Source organism: Dermacentor silvarum, unplaced genomic scaffold, assembly GCF_013339745.2.
Source record: "Dermacentor silvarum isolate Dsil-2018 unplaced genomic scaffold, BIME_Dsil_1.4 Seq477, whole genome shotgun sequence".
Lineage (NCBI taxonomy): Eukaryota > Metazoa > Arthropoda > Arachnida > Ixodida > Ixodidae > Dermacentor > Dermacentor silvarum.
In genome coordinates this window covers 27127-50804 of record NW_023606295.1, presented here as the reverse complement: position 1 = coordinate 50804, position 23678 = coordinate 27127, and the positions used below count along the sequence as shown (strand labels likewise).

The 23678-nt window shown below is 49.9% G+C and overlaps 1 protein-coding gene across 1 annotated transcript in view; it reads right to left on the bottom strand.

Moving 5' to 3' along the window:
* Positions 1-23678, bottom strand: part of LOC119435133 (PAT complex subunit CCDC47-like) — a gene marked incomplete at its 3' end in the record, with an annotated part of 43866 nt that overhangs the window by 7084 nt on the left and 13104 nt on the right. Inside the window, exons 8-11 of the mRNA XM_049659713.1 lie at positions 7141-7242; positions 2557-2664; positions 1328-1410; positions 1100-1151 (exon numbers count right to left, since the gene is read on the bottom strand). Of these exons, the coding sequence (XP_049515670.1) occupies positions 1100-1151; positions 1328-1410; positions 2557-2664; positions 7141-7242 (345 nt within the window). The remainder of the gene's footprint in view (positions 1-1099; positions 1152-1327; positions 1411-2556; positions 2665-7140; positions 7243-23678) is intronic.

Genomic DNA, 23678 nt, shown 5'->3' with positions numbered 1-23678 from the left:
ACTTGGTCCTCTAAAGGTCCCCTTTCTGCTTCAAGAGTGGGCTGTTCCGAGGCGGGTTCTTTTCCTGTCTTCAGCTTGCTTGTGCGAACTCATCCTCTCTGCGTACTTCCCATGAGACTGCTTCCCACTCTTCAAAAAGGTCAAGTCTGAGAAGTTACCTTAGTTAACTTGGTCACCTCACAATCATAGCCCTGAAGGAGACCTAACGTGGCACTTTCCATTAACGGTTCCGTCAATCTAGAAGGTGCTTATTTACATTGAAGCCCCGTTCTCGATCAGCGTTGCCGTGGGGCAGAGAAAGACGCTTTTATGAGCTTAGAAGACAGGGATGAGACCACGGCCATTACAACGGATTTGCATACAACATACTTTCGGATATAATAGACTACTGTGCTCATTTAGTTTGGTCTGCTTATATTATCTGCAACCAGTTCCACTTTCAATGGACCCTGCTATAGCATACTATCGGCTACAACAAACAATTTTGGGAGCAAATTTTGTCTAGATGGTGTAAATACAATGAACTTTGCTGGCGATGCGTACATGCGGCAGTGCAGTGCACGCGCAACTATTTCCTGCTGCTCACGAAATTTGCGAAAGTGCTCTTTCTCTTTAAGGAATGAATACACTAGCTACAAACTTCCTGAAACGGCATGCCGTGCAACGCCCCGCCAGCAGAGAGTTTTCATGTCGGCCATGCAAGCGGACCACCGCCGTCTACCGCTGTCGGCTCAGTGCCGAGCAAGCGCCGTTGGTGCTGCTAGACCTAACCAGCTTCGAAAGCGAAGCCGTAGCATACGCCACTCAAACAACAAGCACTGACGGTCACAAAATGCACCGTTTTGAGAACGGTGAAATTAAAAATGAAAAAAAGATGAAGAAGATGTGCTGCTACTCGCGCCATCTCGCATGCAGTGCAGCTGCGGCCAGACGCGAACTCGAAGCTGAACTTGCCTCGAACCGCAGCTCTCGTTCGTGCTTCAGATTTGACAGTGGTCGTCACTTGTTGCAAAAGATCAAATTACGACAGATTTCTACAACTGGCTGCGTGACTAGAAGCTTTTGCAGCTAGTCGGGGCATCTTCGCGCAGCATGGCACAATTTCAACAAATTTCATGCTTTTGGCACAGCTTGGCACAGCTGTTGCACACCTGTAACCAGTGCTTCAGAGTGAGAGCTGAATTGCGAACAGGAACACATCGACCAGGCTGTGCTGTATTACAAGAACAACCTCTTTGCGTCAGGCAATGAGGAGAACTAGGGTGTGGGAGCTTGCAAAGAATAGCAACGCACACACAGTATTTGTCCAGCATTGACTAGCACTCACTCCTGCAGCCGGGGCCCCGAGTATTGGTCTGACATGTGGATGTAGTCGATGCACTCCTCGTAGCGTTTGATCACTGACAGCACCTGCACACGATGGCAATCAAACACATGGTCAGAAACCAAATGTATCGTACTAATCACACTACTAAAGAACACCAAAAAATATTAGGTGGATGTTATGATGCTCGACGTTTCCTTCTGTATGCATAACATTCTATACAATATTTTGAATATTCGCACCAGCCTAATTACAAGTATTGAAGAGGCCTACAGCTACTTAGTTGCTTTATACTTATGGGCAGTAGAAGCTAGACATGCCACTGAAAGTGTTCCTGTGAGATGACAGTGCTGAAAACGTAGGTTTCTAGCTAAATAAATTGAGGATAATAAATCATGAGGACACTATCTGAAATGCTTTGTGGAAGTGGCAGATAACCATGGATTACTTTATTAAATAAAGTGTTGGAAATTTTAGCCATTTTCTTATCTCTCCATTTTGATATGCCGAACAATTAGGCATTTCACGACCTTTTCAGGGTGGAACTAAGAAACAGCCAATATACAGTCGACTAGCGTTAATTTGACCCTTGTGGGACTGGAAGAACTTGCCGAATTATCCAAAAGGTTGAATTAACAAGGCGGCTAAATGAACTAACTCAAATATTTTGTATGGCTCGAGAAAGTCTGAAATGACTTTCTGCTTCGTGCTCTTGAAGCTCGACTCAGCCGCCATGTTCAAACGCTGCCTCAGCACTGAAAGGAAAAGTAAAGTAAACAGTTTCGACAAGCGGTAGCACCGTCTGCTGAATTTCTTCTTTTCATGCCTTAGTAGCTGCTCCATGCATGAGTCGACATAACCGAAGCAGCAGGCTCTCGCGGTCAAACTAAACGAGTTTTGTTCTTCATAGCTATGTATGGGTTCTCGCCTGGACATTATAGTGGGTTCAAATTAAGCGAAAAGTCAAAATAATCAAGGTTGAATTCACAAGAGTCCATCACCATCAGCACAAATTTAAACATGAAAAATGAAATGTGGCTATAAGGCATTGTTGCATTTTCATGTTTGTCTGCATTTGTAACAGTGGCCAGAAAGCAACAACTGCCCATCGCATTCCCACATAATTATGTGTGACTGGTGTTGTGGTTAGTTTCCCAGTCTGCACTTTGATCTGCGCTCAATGTACAGAACTAGGCCAGAGACAGTGATGTCTGTAGATGCACTGGCTGTACCTTTTGGTCCACCATGGCGTTTGCCACCTCGCCCATCTCCGAGAGGACAGTGAAGTTTGCTGGTAGGCCATACTTGTCGGGGCGTTTCTTCTCAGGGCAATAAGTACTCTGAAAAGAGGTGGTGCTCCACATTAGATGCTTTGTGCTGCCACACATGTTTGTGAACAGGGCCATGGCCACACATGGGCCATGTTCAAATGCTTTTTCCAACACAAAACTTGCAAATACAGTAAACGTCGTTTAAATCGGATTTCACGGGACCGGAAAAAAAAAATGTCCGAATTAACAGCACTGAATTATCGAAGCTTTTAAGAAAAACAATAAACAAATGCTTACTAAATCGCATGCATTTACTTATTTAATGATTCAACAAAACCTGTTTCTATTTAGCACAATAAGCAGTCAGCTGGCTTGGATTCCAGTGGCCCACTCTATAGCCTCCAAGATTGGGATGGACATGCTATCAATAGAGAATGCGTGCCATCCTCTAGTCTCAGGGGCCATGCCTGCTCTTCCTTGGCTGACAAAACACTAAAGGGGACGACACTTTTCTTTTTTTCGGTCCACACTATCGTCATAATCACTAAATGGGTGATCAGTTTTCTTTTTTTAAGTTTTGGTTGCTATTCTGCACGTGGTGTGTCCACAGAGCAGGTGTGTCTTGGAGACTTTGTTGCATCTTGTTTGTGCGTGATTGTGTGGCTTCGAATTTGTGTGATCGGTGCCACCTCCCGTGCCTTCGCGAGAGCAAAATTGCGTGAAGAAATGTGGTTCGTTTCTTCGACCTCCCCCAACGGAGATTGCCAACGTGGTGAGTTCTTGTCGACTATATATAAGGAGACATCACTCTTGCATAAATCCAAGCAAATCTGATCGCCTCCAAGCGATGCCCTACTTTTTAAGCCGCTCTAAGCATAAAATTGTATTTTTTGGGTGAACGAGTTTTTCGGACTGTTCGATTTTTGGGCTATTTTCAGTCCCTGCAAGGTCCAGAAATCAGTTGGCGACTGTATTGCTCATTTGCGTTGTACATTTACTGCGCTCACACTCTGGGAGTTGCCCGAATCAACCGGTGTGAGGGCAAATACACACGAATTAATGAATTTGATTAAACAATGAATATGCCTACCAGAACCAGAGGACAAGCCCTAATTATCCTGATTTCCCTAATTAACATAAGTCATTAACAAGGCTAATCAAGGTTAGAGTAAAACCTCGTTAATTTGGATTTCACGGGATGGAAAATATGTCGGAGATAAAGGAATGCTGAATTACCAAAGATATGAGAAAACAATATACAGATCCTTACTACATCAACACACTTTTAGTTACTGAATGAATGAGTAAATCGTGTTTCTATATTGCACAATAGCAGTGTGGAAGCTACAATTCTCGTCATCTCGCGATGGTTAGCTTTCGCAGCGGCAAAGGCCTCGGGACTTTCTTCACAGCGCGACCACGGCATGCGCCTTCATCTAAGACATGCTTTTCACTACTACGCACACATTCTCATTATTTTTCTGCCAGTGAGGTAGTGTCTAACAGATCGTTCATCCATCGCGATGTAGCCGGTGCTCTTCATCCTCGACAGCTTCGCACAAAGTCAAACTAACCAACTGTTTGCCGCAACCACTGCGGACGACACCGTGGCTGCTGTCGACGCGATCATGGATGGCTACATTGCGGTCCTGAAGGCACATGGCCGACGCATGCACGAGTCAAAATGAAACTACCGTTTGCCACAACTGTTGCGAAAGAAACCACGGCCACTATCAACGCGATCAGAGATGGCGACCTTGCCATCTGAAGGCGCAAGGCTGACGTGCACACTGATGCAAAATGAAACTACTGCTTGCCGCAACCTCTGTAGACGAAATTGTGGTGGCTATCGATGCAATCATGGATAACGACTACGTTGTTATAAAGGCATGCGGGCAACGTGGGGTTATGCACAGTGGTTAACGAAAGAATGAAGGCTTGAAAGGCACAAATAGCATGAAGCGTTCTGGTGTTGCTGTTATTCCCGTACGATTTTCACTGACGACTATGGCGACATGGATTCTGGCACGTCGTTTCGGTTGGATACAAGCGCCGTTTTTGCTCTTTTGCATCGCTCGCGAAGCTCTGACAGTTGTCCTAATTAACCAACGTGCGGCCAAATAGGTCCAAATTAACAAGTTATATTGCCGCCTTAAATAATGCATACGCCTGCTGGGACCAGAGAACAAGTCCGAATTATCTGATTTCCAAATTAATAACGGTCGAATTAACGAGGTTTTACTGTGCATGAGGGACAGACAACACGAGTACTGTCCCTCTCTATTGGTCAGTTTCAAGCTGCCAATAACCATAAATGCTCAGCAACTAGTCCAACTACAGCGTTTATAAAGGCATGTCCCCTTTACGTTAGTCATTTAACTGCACTTGTTAGTTAGAATGACGAAAGACAGCACTTGTCATTCTTGCTGTCCTTTTGTCTATGTATGCGCTGTAAGTCAAGTTTGCAATGAAATACCAACTAGTCCGTATCCAAACCCTGCTTGTTAGTAAGGTTGCGCGAATATAGGATATCACCGCATTCAATTGAACAGTGAATGTTCGAGCAATTAAATTCGATTATTCATGAATCGAACGTCTACAATTCGATTTTTCAAATTCAATACACTCGGTGTAGAGACCTACGGAGAGCCATATGTCCCGTTTGACGCAGAACGCCTCATGCTTGATGCCACCCAAGCGAGCGTTTTACGTCGTTTCGGGGCAAAAGGAGCACCGAGTGCATCGCAGATGGCCCCCCCCCCCCCTCCACGGCTGACGCAGTAGCGGAGTAGTAGTAGTAGAGCACTGCAAGTGCTCCCCAATGTCGAACCGAGGCTGGGAGATTGCACACGCAGTGCCCAAAGGCCGCATTTCGCAGCAGTGCCCCGTCGGTCGGGGCCGCTTCTGTCGATGGAAGGTTCACCTGGTTCAACAGGACCGATCGAAACGCCACGCTGACAAAGGAAGCGGCAACAAAAGCGGCGCGTATGTTGTAAAGCGTGAAAGCATGTGCAAAGTTCGGGCCGATAGGCATGCAGATCACGTTGGATACGCAGTGGCGAACTTCGTGCCGCTTCAAGAGCCGTCATCTAACATGCACAAACATATCAGCAGCAAGCCTTCCGTGACGGCTTGCGACAGGTTACCACCTGGCCCAGCGCCGAATTTTCTCATGACCACATTGCCTAAGCTACACGGCCTAATCGGCGCTGCTTCATTGGATGTTGGCGACTGAAGTTACGGTTTGGTGCCGAATCGACGCAGATCTATTGGAGCAGCTGCGAGACACTCGGCAGCCGATAATTGCCTTGCAAATGAAAGTGAGTGTACGGGATGGCAACAAAGTTGTTCACAACTGCCATCTTTGCAACCCACAGTAGGGCGGCCTCTCTTTCCCGACACCGTTCGTAGACGCACACTGCCTTTTTTATAGTTTTTTTTCGAACTTCGAGCAACCTATCACAAGACCAGCTTTGGAATTACATGGCGGGTGCGAAAGTGTCATGACTCGGTTGCATGCACTGGCACAAATGGTGGATATGCAAAGAGAAGGGGGGGTAGCGTTGCACAAACTTGCAGTAACCTTGCAGATTTCAGGTGGCAAATTCCACCAAACCAGCCAATGAAACGACGTGGACGGCACGCCAGCTTAGCGCGGAGCTGTGATCGAGACATGTGATAAGCAGTCTTTTCACCTGTTGCACAGATTGGCCTTACGATAACCCAGCTGCCGTAAAGTTGGGATAGCCCTTCTGTATTTTGGAGAAAAACTGGAAAGCAAAACTTTCAATGCAATAAAAACAAATAAACAAGGCACACGATTAAACTGAGAACCTCCTTGGTACTTAGTACAACATAGCGTCACCAATTCTTTAGCTTCAGAGGGAAAAAACACTTGATTCTATTCAACAGAAATTCTACTGACAAAAAATATTTTCCACAGATTCATATACTAGAACTGAGCTGTAATTAGTGCTGGCATATTAATTTGGTGTTCCCACTAGTAGTAAGTAGACCGTACTGTATATCTTGATTTTCTATGCACCTATGTTACTGATAGCTTGCTACATTCTTGTTCTGCAAGGCTAGGAGAATTCCAAGCTTGTGCAGCACCGTGTTTTCTTGCCCAAAAATTGTAAGCATTAAATTTTTAGAAAGCTTCTGATAGTCCATTCGAAATCTACTATTCGGTATTCACACACCCCTACCTGTTAGAAAGAAGCTTCATTCTCTTTAGCTTAGGCTGATGTTTGCAATAGTGCTTGTCTTGTGCTTGCACATAAATGTTTCTGAATGGACTTTTCTCACCTGTCTAGGTACATGCCTGTTCCAAGACATTTGGTGCCCTGTGTTACGCCCTCCTGAAAGAGCCACTTCATGTAAAATAATAAATTATAAGGCCACGACTGTGACTGAGTGCCAGTGAGCACAAGATGCAAGATGAGTGTGAAGCAAGGCAAATGCGAGAATGAGTAATTGTTGGATAATTCTGATGTATGCCCGTGTGTTACAGTCAGGAGGACAGAGGAGAAATGAAACCCGTACCAGGTCGGCCATGGTTTTGTGTAGTCGGGCAGCCGTCTTCTTTGTGGCCAAGCACATGACGAAGCCATCCATGGACTGAGGACTCATCGTCACCCGGATCACCTGCACAGCACAGTGCATACAGCTGAGCTTGCATGTCAGCCTGCTACTCACGAACATGGCGAGACTACGAGCACAACGCGGAGGCCAATTTCTTGGCGTTTCAAAATATTATTACTTTGATTCATCAATGATGTAAAAACATTGCTTAGCTTTCGTCTCGAGACACCAAAATAACAAACCATCCCCACAATGTCCCTTTTGAAATTTTTCTTTTCCACACTCTTGACATCGCCAGTTGTCTTTGAAAGCGGGATATGGCATCAACCAAATATCTGTCAATTCAGTTCGGTCTACAATTCGAATACAGCCTACGCTCGTTACAACGGACTCACGTACAATAGACTTTCGGACATAACGGACCATATTTCAACATTAGTTCGCTCTCCCTATTTTATTAATGTAACGAAGTGCGCTTTTAATAGACCGTGCTACAACGAATTATGAGCTAGCTACAGCAGACAAAATTAGCGGCAATTTTTTTCAAAATACGATGTATAAAGCTTACTTTTGCCGTGTCAACACGGGCTGACAACAAACTTGCGAGGGTCAGCCGACAAATCCGGCTCAATCTGGCGCGTGTGCGAGGGAGGAAGGCGGAGGAAGCGCGCAGTCTCTTTCATGCGCGAGGCACAGGGGGGAGGCGAGAAAGAGAGGGGAACGGGGGTTCTCTGGCGGCTGCTGCTTACGGCGCTGTATCTTGAGAGGACAAAGTGTGCTCAGTGTCGGTAGCTTCGTATGCGCTATGCTTTTGACGTTTAGTCCGTGCGTTGCTCCGGACGTGCTTCCTGACTGCAGCGTTTTGACAGCGACTTTCCGCGGTCATCGAGCGAGATGTGCTCATGTTTACCTGTGCGCGCGTGACACCGTGCTTGTTAATTTAGTTAGTAAGCGAATGTTTACAACTTTATACAGCTGATAAAATTACTATCCTTACTTTGTATGGCTGTCTACCAATTTGCTATTGCAATCAATGCTTCGCCTTTCGGCCGAAACTGCTATCACTCATTGCAAATAATGTTATTAGACATCGCGACCAAGGTTTCGAAAGTGAGGCGTTTTGGAAATTACAGACTTCGGATAAAACGGGCATTTTGATGGATTATGAGAGTCCGTTGTAACGAGAGTTGGCTGTATTCACTATTCATAAATGCGAACATTTTTTGAATGCCTTTCGAATATTTCAAAACCTCAACCCCAATTAAACATAAAATTTGAGCAAAAGTATCGAAAATTTTCACCCCCGCTGGCATAGTATAGATAAACATGACAGCTTGCGTAGTGGAGCAGGCCACGTCACTTAGGTAGCCATACTTTACAGGCTGTACAGTGATCATTCGTGCTCTCTGAAAAGTCCTGCGCATGCGATGAAACTACTTGTTCCTCCTAATGCTCCATTCATGTTTTAATAAACAAAGCTTTATAACGTACTATGTAATGACAGAAATTTGCTAAGTTTACGAATACAGTTAAACCTGCTTATAACGAACCTCCATATAATGAAGTTTTCGATTCCCCGCCGCTACTCCATAGAAGCACATGTATTTGAGACCTCTACGTAACGAACTGGCAGCGGGAGACCCCCTCAATATAACGAATTTTCCCCTCCGACAACCTAGAGATTTCGCCCCAAATTCTGTCATTTTTGCGCGAGCAGCAACCGGAAGCACCTTCTCCGCCGCGATGGAATGCGAAGCGAGCGCACGTGTGCGTGCGTGTGCAAGGCGCCTGCATCCCTCGACCCGGCGATCTTGCCGCCGCGGGCGTGACCTTTCCCCCTCCCTTCATTCAAACCTGATCCTGCCGCTTGCTGCAGCTGGCCTAGCTCGCCAAGCCGGCACTCTCTCCTTTTCCAGCTGATGTTGCCGACGCGCTGGTACACGCTGTGGCACCTCAGACTCGATGAGTGCGGACACGCGCTGTCAAACGCTGGCGGCGTGTGGAAGCTACGCTGGAGAAGCGAGCGAAGTGACCTTCGTGCTGTTGTCTATTGCTTCAACGCAAACTGAGCGCCGAGAACACACAGCACGCAGAAAGCTACGAGCCGCCGACGCACCTACACTGCTAGACTCTTCCCCAACGCAGATCGCTTTCAAGATGCGGCCTGCGCGACCCGCGCCGCCTTAGCACCGCCTCGCTATCCCTCCCCCCCGGTGCCTCGAGCGCAACGGAAGAAGGCAGGCTTCCTCCCTGCTTTTCTTGCGCGCGCATTTTAGACGCGGTTGTCGGCTCCCTTCGCACGTTTTCATTTCACTCGCACATACCGCATACGTTGCGCGGTGACTGCGTTACGCCCTTTGATTTTAGGGTACGGCCACGCTAGCGGCAAAAACACGCAGCAAAAACGCGCGTCAGAAACGCGCGGCAACGCGTCATGCCTCGCGCGGCAAAAGCGGCAGGAATCGGGGGTCTTTCGGCGTGCCGCGCGAAATGGGTTCTGCGGCAAATGCCGCGTGCCACAAAATGAAGAACCAATCAAGAGCGACGAGGGTGACATCACGGAGCCATCCCAACCGGAACGCCGCCGGTCCGCGCCGGGTTTTCAATCGACGATCGTCGTCTCTCGCATGAAACAGCGAGCGCTCGCAGTGTTGCTCGCCCATTCGGAGAGCGCGGGAGATCTTATCGCGCTGCCGCGCGGCGAGACGCGCGTGCCACGATGGCCTCGCGGCAAGGCGCTGACGCGCGGCAACTTGCCGCTCGCTGCGCGTTTTTTGCCGCTAGCGTGGCCGTACCCTTATATACGGAATATCTATGAGCCAAAACCAATTTTAGGGCCACAACGCGTCATGGACACCATCTTTATATAGCAAATACGGATCTCAAGGGCCATACATTTGCTGGCGGAAACCGAAAATACGTCATAGTTGTCGCCCCCGGCACTTTGGGCGGCCAATGCCATCGTCAAGCCACCAAGCCAAGCGACATAAAAAGTCAAAATGGCCGCTCGGGCCGGCGAAGGGTGGCAGTTCGCAACGTATGATGCGGGAACGGTCCCACAGTTGCGACGCAACAGCGGGGTTACCAATGCATTGACTTCTAAGGGAGCTGTGCCGGGACCGGTCGAAAACGACGTAACAGCCACGAAAACGCAGCCCCCGGGAATGTAACAGCGAGGTTCTACTGTAACACTATACGACGCTACGACGCCATCGTGACGCGCGCTCTTCGTTTCCGATGCCTCGCGCTTGTGCGAAACGACATGCGTCCACGCATCCGGTACCTGGTGTGACATTCCGAGGATGAGTGCTTCGACGAAAACGGAAAACGGGTGCGTGTTACAATTGAGGGCGCGTTAGAATCGAGTAAATACGATAATGTTTATTTTTCAAATTTTCGTGCCGAACCTGCACATAACGAAATCCTTTTTATAACGAAGTTTTTCGGGAATTTGTCAATTTCGTTATATCCAGGTTTAACTGTACTAGGATGTAAAGCTTCACTTTACATTAATTGTGATAACAGACAACTGCTCATTATTTGATAACTATTCAATATTAGATTCGCTTCCGGCATATTCGATTCGTATTCGATTCGGTCTCAAAAATCACTATTCGCACACCCTAGTTAGCATTAAGGTAGTAGTGTAACCTTCGTAGATATTTTCTAAGGAATTTTTGTACGCTTAATGTACTCCCTGACTACGCAATGCTTCTATGTCTGCCGATGCTCTGCTGAATCAAATTCTTTTCATCATACTGTCGAGCCTGCTTATAACAAACTGGAGCATCACATGGCATCCATTCATTATATACCGAAGACCGTAGTAAGTGGACCACAGCTAAAAAGAGAAAAGAGTTGCTAGTTAAAGCACAAAATTTTTGCTTTGCAATAAATTCCCTGGTGCTGTCTGTTTCTGCAGTGTAGATCTGATAAAGGCGGACTCCAGTTTTATTTAAGCAGAAGTGTGGTCTTCGCTGAGAGCGCTTGGCATAGACAAGTTGGCCGAGGCCGTATATGTAGCCCATTGCTACAGGCGTGGTTATGGGTGCTGCTCCGATTTCAACGTCATCCGATTCTTCCGCGTTGCTTTCGGCCCACACTTCACAAATGGCCCCCTTATCCGTGCACGGTTCCACAATGTCAGCGTCTTTATCAGCAGAAATAAAATAATCCCAGCCAATGTCATGGCCCCGCATGTTGGAGATGACAACTCGCTGCCCCAAATTACCGCTGGACTGATTCTCTTCGGAAGCGTCAGGCTCAGCATCAGGTACTACGTCATAAGAAGCTGGCTATGCGGAAACAGTTCCGCACGCAAGCAGCCGTCACCTCCGCCCAGGCTACCTTCACTATCTCAACGGCTGATATAGTGAAACTTGAAGTGGGAAGTTGGCGGCCAGGCGGTCAGCAGCGATGAGCAAGTGCTCCACATGCGGCACCTATTGTGATAACAATATGTGCCTTAAAGGCACATATTGTCCTAAATCAAGCGGCTGCACTTTCAAAGTGGTATTAGGTGACAGGAAAAGTAGAGTCACTGCCATCAAAGAAGTTGCACGCGATGCGCTGAGCGCTGTCGAGCACAAATACAGTGTAGACCGCTTATAACGTAAGTCGCCGTGGTCGCGAATATCCGCACTAAAGTAAAAGCTCGTTAATTCGACCCTCGTTAATTCGGAAAATCGGTTAATTCGGACACGTCCTTTGGTCCCGGCAGGCGTTTGCATTATTTAATGCAATGAAACTCTCGTTAATTCGGACGTGTTTGGCCGTACATCGGTTAATTCGGACAACTCTCGGTGCTCGGCGAGCGCCGCAAATGTGCGGCGCAAACGAGCCATAACTAGAGTGTACTCTACCATAACGGCGTTAGCGTCCACCGAAACGAAGCGACGGAGTTCGCATCACCATAGCATCAGCGGAAATCGTGCGGGAATGACAGCTACGCCAGAACGCTTCGTGCCTATTTGAGCCTTTAAAGCTTTTATTCTTGCGTTTGCCGGCACGCATAGCACCGCGTGCCTTCAAAACTGCGTAGTCGCCATCCGTGATCGCGTTGATAGCGGCCGCGGTTTCCATCCACAGTGGTTGCGGCAAAAAGTAGTTTCGTTTTCACTCAGTGTCCGTGCCGTCAGGGAATGGATACGGACTCCTTGAAAAGAAAAAAAAAAAGAAAAGAAAATTGAGCCATTCCACGCCGCGCGCCTTGTTTTCCATCCTTTTCCGCATCGCCAGCCTCGCGCGCCTCTGTCCCGTTGCCCTTCCGCCCCTCTAACACGAATGGTCTGCGCCATAGCTCTGTAAGCCATGCCACCCTCCGAAACATGAATGGACCGCGCCAAAACAACGTTAGCGTCCACCGAAACGAAGCGACAGAGTTCGGATCGCTGTAGTCACTAAAAATCGTACTGGAATGACAACAACGCCGGAAAGCTTCGTGCCTATTTGTGCCTTTAAAGCTTGCGTTTACCGCCGCACATAGCACGCGTTGGCCGCGTGCATTCATGACTGCGTAGCCACCATTCATGATCGTCTCGATAGCAGCCGCGATTCCGTCCGCCGCGGTTGCGGAAAACAGTAGTTTCGTTTTGACTCGGTACACACGTCGGCCGCGTGCCTTAATATCGGTAGTCGCCATGCATGATCGCCTCGATATCGACAGCGGTTTCGTCCGCAGTTCCAGCAAACGGTAGTTTCGGTTTAACTCGGCGTGCATCGGCCGCGCGCCTTCAGAACCGCAAGGTCCGTGCATGATCGCGTTGAAAGCGGCTGCGGTTGCGGCAAGCAGTAGTTTCGTTTTTAGTCAGTGCATAGCTGTCGAGGATGAAGAGAGAGATTGCTGTTGTGATGAGGAAGAGGCGCACCGTCTACATCGCAATGGGCGGCGACCCGGCGACATTGGCGAAAAAATAAACGGGATGTGCGCGCGCTAGTGAAAAACGCGTCTCAGATGAAGACGCCCGCCGCGGCCGCGATGTGAAGGAAGTCGCGAGACCTTCGCCGCTGCGAGCTCTAATCAGTCGCGAGATAACGAGAATTCCAGCTTCCGCATTGCGTTTATGCAAAATAGAAACAGAATTTGCTGATTAATACTGCAAATAAGAGCGTGTTGACGTAGTAAGCATTTGTTTATTGTTTTCTTGATACCCTCGATAAATCGACATTCGGTTAATTCGGACATTTTTTTCGGTCCCGTGAAATCCGAATTAACGAGCTTTTACTATATAACCAAAGCAACAATTTTAAACATCCGCACATATGCAAAACATGTGCACCGAGCCGCCACGCGTATGCGACAGTCGAGGAATGCGACTAGGACGTTTGCATTCAATTTACAGTTGAATCTCGTAAATCCGAACCAAATCACGCGGCACGCCACCGACCGGCATTGCTCGGCACCGCCATAGAGTAAAAGCTTAGGAAAGACCTCTCAATGTCGCGCGCGAACAAAACCAAAAAAGAAAGAAAAAAAAAAATGTGGCGGAAATTTCACCCTCTCTCAAATGGCAAGGTCGCCGATTCTGCGTAGCGTCGGAACATGAGTCTACGTGCCGACGTCTCAGCCACGGTACCGTAGCCACGCGTAGAAAACTGCAGTGAACCCTTCTTTCTCCTTTATGCTTCCTCTACTTTCTAGTCACGTGTGACCTTGCAAGCTGCGGCTACGGCGCAGAGGGAAGCAGCGGCGCTCTCCCAGGCCGGCCAACGAAACTGCCCCACGCCGGCAAACGGCCGCTTCCGATAACGGCAGAAAACGAAACTTCGGGAAGCTGGCGCCGGGCTGGCTGGAGCAGCGGCGCCTGCACGGCGGCGGGCGCGCACGGTGACAGTCGAAAGTTAGGGAGCTACGAGGGAGGCCGAGGGAGCCACCGAAGCGGCAGAGTTGCCAAGGCGAAATCCGCTTCCCTGCCGTCCTCCTGCCTCAGGTTCCACGGTCTCTGCGTGCGCCCCCTTCGCCGTGCCGTGCCGGTGCCGCCCGCTCCCTGAACTTTCGTTTGCTGCCGTTATCGTGAAGCGAGCGTTGGCAGTTTGTGGCCCTCACTCGCTATGCGCGCCGTGATATTGACGACTCGCACTCAAGATTCTGGTTTCAGCCTCACTGCCTGTTCGTTCGCACCACGTGCCCTTCTCTTCCACTTTGTCTCTCTTTCTTCCTCGAGCACTCCTTGGGGCGCCCGTTTGAGGTAAGCGTTCGCCGTCTCCGCTGACTTACTCCCAGGCAGCCGCACTGTAATCGGGTGTTTCGTTTCCGCAACTGCACTATAAGCGAAACGTGTATACATGGAGTGCTGTGGGAAAATTAACGGGAGTCTGAAAAGACCACACTATATCCGGTCCTGCACTAGAAGCGGTTACGTTATAAGTGGTCTATACTTTAGCATGCACTTGCCTTGCCTCTGCATGTCGCGGTCAAACTCGCCAGCCATCTTCAAATAAATCGCGCGTCATCCATGCCTTAACACTGTGCCTGTAGCACAGGGGCACATAGACCCAAAAGCAACGTGGCTTCGTTGATTTCCATTACAAAGGGCACGCGTCGGTCGCTGCCATCCATACTGCCACCTGTAGGTACAGTCAAACTCGTTAATACGTACCCGCTTAAGGGGGAGACGGGTCTTTGGGACCGGAAAATGGTGAAAAAGTCGATTTTTTTATATGGCATTTTAGCGTTCTGCGAGCATTTTTCTATCTGTCTGCCAATTTTCACACGCCAGAAATCGGTAATTTATTCGTAATAACATTTCAAACAGCACGCGCGAGTCGAGCTCGCGCGGAATCCGACGCCAAAACGGCAGTTTTCTTTCGACGCAGAGCTGCCGTTTCGCGAACACCGTAGACGCCATCTTGGTCTCGTTTGAAAGAGCATTTCTTCGTTTGAAATTGCCGCTGTCGCCACTTCGTTTCATTGGTTGTTTAGAAAAAAGCCAACAAAAAAAAAGCAACATGCGCAATGCTATTGGCTGCTGGGCGCACGTGAGGTCACGGAGCCATCTCATTGGCTGAGCGTGACCCGCGTCGTCTGCTTGGCGCGTCGCAACGCAAAAAAAACGTGACAGTTGGGCCGCCATTTTGCCAGCACTTCGATCTGCGCGCTTACGACCAAAGCTCTCGCAATGCCTGGTTCAGCGCGAAAGTTTCATTCGCGGGAATAAGTTTGGCAAGAAAGGAAGAAGAAGTCTTTGGCCAACAACTTCAAGGCTCGTCTACCACCGGGAAGCGTCGACGAAGAACGTGATGGGTCGCCAGCCGCCGCCGCCGCCGCCGATGTAAGCTTGTCGGGCGTCTGCGATGCTCCGACAGATAACAGCCGCGTCTGCGACGAAGGAAAGAAGCCGCTGCCGCGTCGATCAGGGAACGCGCGGATGAAGATCGAGGCTCCGTGTCACCCACCCCAGCCGCCGACAAGAGCGATTCGCCGAGTCGCCCGAGGCCGCTGACGGAGAATTAGGCCTCGCTGGCCAGCCAGCCTGCGGATTACGACAAACCGGCCGCGTGCCCGCGATACTTTGATGCTGACGCCGTCAGATCTGCAGGCAAGGCAGACAAAAGCCGATACAAAACTGCGGGAACTTGCTTCAACCGCCGCGACGAAAAGAAAACTTGATTTTTTTGATGACAGCAACGACGCACCGGCCACGCTGCTCCGACTCAACAGAGCGACAAGGAGAGTTTCTTCATTGCCGATATTCAGCGTTTGAGTGGACTCTCGGCGTTCTAAAATGCAAATTTTGCGGCGGCGGCAACGTCACTTGTACAAACGCGAGAGAGAGTATGGCCTTGCCGTGAAAGCCGTGTGTCAGCTGTGCAAACTGTGGGGACATCGCGGAAGGATGGAGTTCTCCGCGGTGGACGGCGATCAAAAGTGAATCCGTTCGCCGTGAACATCCTCGCCGCTCGAGCGATGCAGTCTACTGGCAATCGTCAAGCAGCAATGAATGACATTTTTTCTACTATGAACATTTCCCATCGCGGTCTCCATAAAAAAAGTGGCAGGGATATGTCAAACAAAAGTTGACTCCTGCAGCACTCGCGCAGCCGAAAAAGTCACCAGCGAGTGCGCGACGTCAGTTCGGCAACTTTATAAAGAACTGGACATTCAAACGCCAACAACATTGTCGTTTCATTTGACGGCTCGTGGATGACACGCGGGCACTCGTCTCACATAGGTGTGGGCGCGGTGATTGAACTCTTCACTGGGCTAGTGCTCGACTATGTTGTTTGAGCAACTTCTGTGCCGGTGCGAACGAGGGCACCGAGCGCTGAGTCTACACGCAAGCATGCAAGCACCGAGCGTGTCCAGCAGGCACTAAAGCGCCACTACAACGCTAAGCTGCAGTCAGACTATATCCCTGGTGGCTTTTGCACCTGCATTGAAAAATATCCACATTCTACTTGTTATTTTTTAAATAAACTGTGTGCTATTTGTTTTTTGCACTTTTCTCAACATGTAAATTTATGACTCTTTTCAATTTTGAGGCCTACATATCTCGGCACCTAAGGCAGGTACAACAATAATTCTTTTTGCAATGGAAACCTAAATGCATACACAATCCAAGTATGCAAGCAGATTTTTGAGCACAAGCCTTCATAATTAATTAATCGTTAAAATTATAACTGCATGGCAGGTGCTTTTCAAGAGTAAAGTTTGTTGTGCTGTAAAATAGCTAAGAATGGCCAAATAAAAAAAGTGCTTGCATTATATCAATCTTCAGTCATTAGTCTATTCAGCCATAGCTTAAATATAATTTTTAATTAAACACTTTTTTCCTATTGTGTCCTTAAACAATGGAAGATGAACTTCAGTTTCTCAGGAACAAAATAACTTACTGGAAAGTAATTACATATTTGAAATCAGCAGAAAAAACTACACAAGCCAGTGCAGTTGCATTAAAATTGATGGATAAATAAAGAAAACGTGTCTAAAATGAGTCTGTCCCCTTAATGTGTAAGTCCGGTTTAAACGTAGTCGCGAAGATTCCCCCACCCGGTCCCCATTGAACCCCATGTATTGGATGACCGCTTAAGCCGTAGTCGCTTGTTGCATTACATACGGTTAGTACGTACCATTTTCTTTGTTTTTATGTTCACGGGCAGAAAATCGCCAAAATTTCAGTGGCGACGACAAGTTGCCGATCGAAGCGCGCAAAAGCATGGCCTTCGAGATTGGTAAACTACAATTGTCAGCGTAGTGACGTCACAACATGGCCACGTCGACGTATTTTTTGTTCGTACGGTTGTTGCCGATCAAAGGGCGCAAAAGCGTGGCCTTCGAGATTAGCTTCTGGTAGCCCGCAGGAGCTGAGGGTAGGGGAATTCGCTGTCACTTTGGAATCCAATCCAAGCATCGTAACGGCTCAAACGCCACGTTTCTTTATTCTTTTCTTTCATTCTCCCGTGTCCACCAGTGCTAACGGCAGTGGTGGTGTGCTTTTGCGTAGTGTTGTGTGCTTTTACAACGTTCTTTTGCGCGGCGTGTCCTTCTTTTTTTTTGCATTGTTTGGTGCGCGTATTGTGCGATTTAATTTGCACGTGAAGACTGTTATGCCGTATCACGTTTTGAGTGTAAAGGAAAAACTGGAAATCATTCGCACCATTGAAAATGGAGCGAAGAAATCTGCGGTAGCCCGTGAGAAGAACTTGCCTCTGACGACTGTGTGCGGAATATGGAACGCTCGCGAAAAGTTGCGGGGCGGCTCAGGCAGCAATCAAAGGTGCCGCATCAGAGACTCTGCTTTTCCCGAAGTAGAAAAGGCCCTGCTGCTTTGGTTGAAGAAGGCGCGTAGCATGAACCTGCCAGTCAGTGGACCCCTTCTGGCTGAGAAAGCGCTAACTTTCGCAGCTCAGCTGAATTGCACCGGTTTTGCCTGCAGCAACGGCTGGTTGTCGAGATTTAAAGCTCGCTACAGCATAGTGGGGAAAGCTGTTTGCGGTGAGGCTGCTGCAGCGGACAAGAAGGCGCTGATGAGTGGCAGCACAACGAATTGCAGGAAGCCTTGGCAGCCTACGATGCCGCCGACATTTTCAATTTTGATGAGTCGGCACTTTTCTACTGCCTGCTTCCGGACAGGACATTGGCATTTAAGAATGAAAAGTGCACCGGCGGAAACATGCCAAAAATCGGGTATCGGTCGCTTTCGGCGTCAACATGACCGGTAGTGAGAAGCTGCCACTGATGGTGATCGGCAGGTACGGAAAACCGCGTTGCTTCAAAGGCGCCCGTTTGCCATCCGATGTCATTTACAAGCACAACAAAAAGGCGTGGATGACTGCTCAGCTGTTCGAGGAGTATGTGCGCCAGCTGGACTGCCGTTTTGCTGCCAAGAAAAGGAATGTCCTGATCGTTCTCGACAATGCGTCGGCGCATGTCGATTTGGACAACCTGACAGCAATTAAGCTGCTCTTTTTGCCCCCGAACACGACAGCGCTCGCCCAACCCCTCGATCAGGGCATCATCCGCTCAGTGAAGCAGACGTACCGCAAAAATCTGCTACGAGGATGTTGCTCGTTATGGATAGCGGCAAAACGTACATCATGACGTACTGGGCGCTGTACACCTACTCGCGCACTCATGGAGGGAGGTCCAGCCGGCAACAATACAGAATTGTTTCGCGCGAGCGCAATTCAAAATACTTGAAGGCGACGACGACGCGGACGGTGAAGACGCCGAGGACTGCGAGAACCTTTTGGTTGAAGTGCTCGAGCGGCAAGGTGCAGCAGATGAGGAGGTGAACTTCGGCACCTTCCGAGATGTCGACGGCGACGTGACCACCTCCCCACTTTTCAGACAGCGACATTGTTGCTGCCGTCGCACCTCGTCCAGCTTCAAGCGAAAGTGAGGAGGACAGCGATGTCGAAGTGGACGACGGCCCTTCACTATCCGACGCGGCGCGTGCTGTGGCAGTGATGCGAGCGTTCGCAGAGAAGCGAGGCCTAATGGACAAACTGGCTGCTGGACTTGCTGACTTCGAAGATGCCGTCGTCGCGGCGAGGCCACCACGGCGGCAAGTGAAAATAACTGACTTTTTGCTGCCTGCCAGTGAATAAAGCTAGCGTGCCTGTGTGTGCGTGAGAGTGTGTTTTGGGGATCGTGGCGTTCTTTTCTGGCTGGTAAGTAGCCGCTAAACCGGCACTGACGGTTAATTCGTACATCGCTTAGTGCGTACCCAAACGTCATTCCCGGCCAACTACGTATTAACGAGGTTTGACTGTAGTGGGTCGAGGGCAAGAGTGGGTCGAGCCCAAGAGAAGGAAGAAGACCGCGCGCTCCTCTGCTCGAGCCAGCTTCGACGGTCGCGTCTTCCAAGAGCCAGCTGCTCTAGGTTTATTAAACCTTCAGAACTACTTCTCGAGGCTCGTGACAAACTGGTGGAGGTGCTGGGTAAGCGTCTTCACGTATGTTGCAGACCCCTCCAAGATCCGCGCTACGAATCCAGTGCCTGTCGACACTCCCGTGCATCGGGCCAGCCGCAGGATCAGGGGACTGTCTTCAGAAGTAGTCAACACTATAGTTCCCACCACATAAACCGGTATCACCAGCGCTTCCCTTCAAACCGCCCCAACCGGTACGGGAAGCACGATGTCGAACCGGTACACACTTGAGAGCCCACGGATCCCAAAGACGTTTCATGGCACAGTGTTCAAAGACGTCGAAGACTGGATGGTCGACTTCGAGCGCGTGGCCTCCGTGAACGAATGGAACGAAACAGAAAAACTCAGACACGTCTACTTCTACCTGGAGGATGGCGCACGTACGTGGTTTCAGAACCGCGAGGAGCAACTGACGTCGTGGCGCGAGTTTTGTCGGCAGCTCTTGGAGACCTACACCAGTGCTGATCGCCACGAACGAGCGGAACGAGCGATTCAGGCCCGCGTCCAGTTGCCAAACGAAACTGTTACCACGTACGTCGAAGACATGACGTGCCTCTTCCGACGAGCGGATCCAAGGATGACGGAGAAGTTACGTCATCTGATGCGAGGGGGCAAGGAGCAACTCTTCACTGGCCTCGTACGGAGCCCTCCGAAGACGGCCGCGGAGTTCTTGTCCGAGGCCGTGACCATGGAAAAGATGCTTCTGCATCGCTCGAACCTATAAGAGCGGCAAGCGAACAGCATGTCTACTGCTGACATTTTCGCGGCCATAGAAAGCATCGGTGACTCTCTGCGAGACTCATCCGCTCTGTAGTGCGTGAAGAGTTGCAAAAGGCCGCCGTAACACCGCAACCTACGGTAAGCTCCATAGCAAGCATTATAAAGGACGAACTGCACCAGGCGCTCTGTAACACCTTGCCTCCTGCTAACGCCGCGCCAGTACCTCCTGAATACCCCCGTGTGACCTACGCGGAAGTCCTGAAGCGCCCTGCTTCCTCTCCGCCACTGTTCGTTCGTGCTCCTCCTACGGTGTCAGTTCAGTCGGCGCAGCGAATACCGTACTACGACGCTGGGTACACGACGCCGCCCGTTGTTCATGCCGCTCCATTTGCCCACCATTCGGAGCAAGCGGTTCACTACGTCCACAACAGACGCCCGCCCCTCGGAAGTCGGATGTTTGGCGCACACCCGATCATCGGCCTCTGTGCTTCCACTGCGGTGAAGCTGACCACCTGTACCACCTGTGCCCATACCGGCGCCTTGGGATTCGCGGCTTTTCCGCATACTCGCTGCTGCCCCGATACGGACAGCGACCCCGGGACATTCAGGACTACCTCTCTCAGCAGCGCTTCCCACCACCTGCCAGGCAGCAGTCGCGATCGCAGTCTCCAAGACGATTTTCACCCCCGCCCCAGCGGTATTCTCCAAAGGGTCGACCAGTCCCCGCTGGGAAAACTAACTGAGGCGATCTTTGGGGGCGAGGTCGCTGACGGTCGAAGCGCTGAAGACCTCCGACGGACGCAGTTACGGAAACCTACCGATCCGACATCACCTGCAGCTGAACGGGACGACCGGCTTTCACTTGATATACCAGTGACTATTGGCGGTTATGCCGTTAGTGCTTTAGTGGACACTGGCGCAGACTACACGATACTAAGCGGGAAATACTAAGCGGAAAAGCGATACTAAGCAACGCAGCTGAAGAAAGTGATCACGCCCTGGCATAACTTGCAGATTCGGACGGCTGGCGGCCACGTCATTACTCCACTGGGCGCCTGCACGACTAGAGTTGAGATTCAAGGATCTACATTTGTAGCGAGCTTCCTTGTCTTACGCGAATGCTCCCGCGACGTTATTCTTGGAGTTGACTTCCTGCAGGAGTACGGCGCGATTATCGATCTGCAAGAGCATCGTATCACTTTCTCTGCAGAACGAGCAATCGACGTGCAAGACGGCCAACGGTGCGACTACGTACTTAATGTTTCGACAGACAGTGTAACGCTTCGTCCACGAGCCAGTGTCCTTGTCGACGTCACATGCTGTGGCTTACGCAATGGCGAAGCGGTGGCCGAAAGTAACTTGGAACACCTACTGAAGCAAGGTGTTTGTGTGGCTAGAAGTGTTATACAGATTCGTGCTGGTCATTCGCAATTGCTTATTACCAACTTTAGCTACGAGCACCGACACCTGTTCCGCGGCACTTCATTAGCGTTTGCAGACACAGTAGCAAACGTTAACAACTGTTTCACGTCAGAAGTAGTGAAGACAGCAGAGACGTCTCTGGGCCATCTCGACATCAATTCTGAACTGTCCACTGATAGCCAGACAGCACTGCGCAAGCTCTTGCTTGAATTCAGGACCTGCTTCGCACATTCTTCCAAGGTATGCCAGACTTCCATCACTAAACACAGGATCATCACCATACGAAGACGCACGCCCGATACACCAGCAGTCTTACCGCGTGTCGGCAAAAGAATGTGAAGCCATATGTACGCAAGTCCGGGAGATGCTTGACGATGGCGTCATCAAACCTTCCAACAGCCCGTGGTTGTCTCCGGTCGTTCTTGTCAAAAAGAAATCGGACGCTACGCTTCTGTCGACTACCGCAAGCTCAACAACGTGACTACAAAGGATGTGCACCCGCTGCCGCGTGTCGATGACTCGTTAGATATACTACAGCGTGCCCACTATTTTTCTTCTCTCGATTTAAAAAGCGGGTACTGGCCAATCGAGGTAGACGAACACGACCGCGAGAAAACAGCCTTTGCGACTCCAGATGGGCTCTATGAATTTCGAGTGCTTCCTTCGGCTTGTGTTCAGCCCCGGCTACTTTCCAGCGAATGATGGACACTGTCCTTACTGGAATGAAGTGGCAGGCCTGTCTTGTGTACCTGGATGATGTGGTCATCTTCTCTGAAACGTTCGAGCAGCATCTTCACCGCCTACGGAGTGTGCTAGAAGCCATTCAATCGGCAGACCTCACACTTAAGCCCGAAAAGTGCCACTTTGGTTACGAAGAGCTCAAGTTCCTCGGGCACGTAGTAAGCGCCAATTTGTCCGACCCTATCCGACAAGCTTGCCACTGTGGCCGCGTTTCCAGCTCCTGCCGATAAGAAGGCCATCCGGCGCTTCCTGGGTTTGTGCGCCTACTATCGCCAGTTTATTAAAGGCTTTTCGAAGATAGCGGAACCCCTGACACGCCTACAAGAGACGATACGCCATTTGTGTGGCATAATAAGCAACAGGCGGCTTTTGCTGAATTACGACAGCGCCTGCAATCAGCACCCGTTCTTGCACATTTTGACGATGATGCTGATACTGAGGTGCATACCCGATGCCAGCAGCATTGGCCTTGGCGCAGTGCTCGTCCAGCTCCAAGATGGAGTGGAGAGAGTTATAGCGTATGCCTGTCCCTGCCAAGGCAAATTATTCGACTACGGAGAAAGTGCCTCGCGGTCGTGTGGGCGATCATCAAGTTTCGCCCTATCTCTATGGTAGTCCCTTCAAAGTAGTGATGGACCACCATGCCCTCTGTCGGTTGGCAAGCGCGCGACCCTTCAGGACGACTGACACGGTAGAGTTTGCGGCTACAGGAATTTGACATCACCATCGTTTATAAGTCTGGCCGTAAGCATGAAGACGCTGACACGTTGTCCCGCGCACGCATTGATCCTGCCAGTCAGTAAACAGAGGATGATGACGCTTCCTGGGCGCCATTAGTTCGTCGGACTTGAGCAGACGGCAGCGTGACGACGCTGAGATTAGACCGATGATCGATCATTTAGAGGGCCGTGACACAACCATACCACGCAACTTTCCCGCTCGCTGACGTCTTTATGTCAGCGAGACGTGCTTTATAGGAAGAATGCTCGTTCGACCAGCCGTGCTTACCTCCTGGTGGTTCCAAAGGACATGCGCGACGACATCCTCCTCGCTTGCCATGACGAACCGATCTGATTATTTAGGCTTTTCACGAACACTCGCTAGAGTAAGCGAAATGTACTATTGGCCCGGGCTTTCGGCAAGCGTCAAACAGTACGTTAAAGGCTGTCGTGAATGCCAGCACCGCAAGACACCATCGGTTAGACCGGCTGGCTTACTTCAGCCAATTGAAGCACCTCACCCGC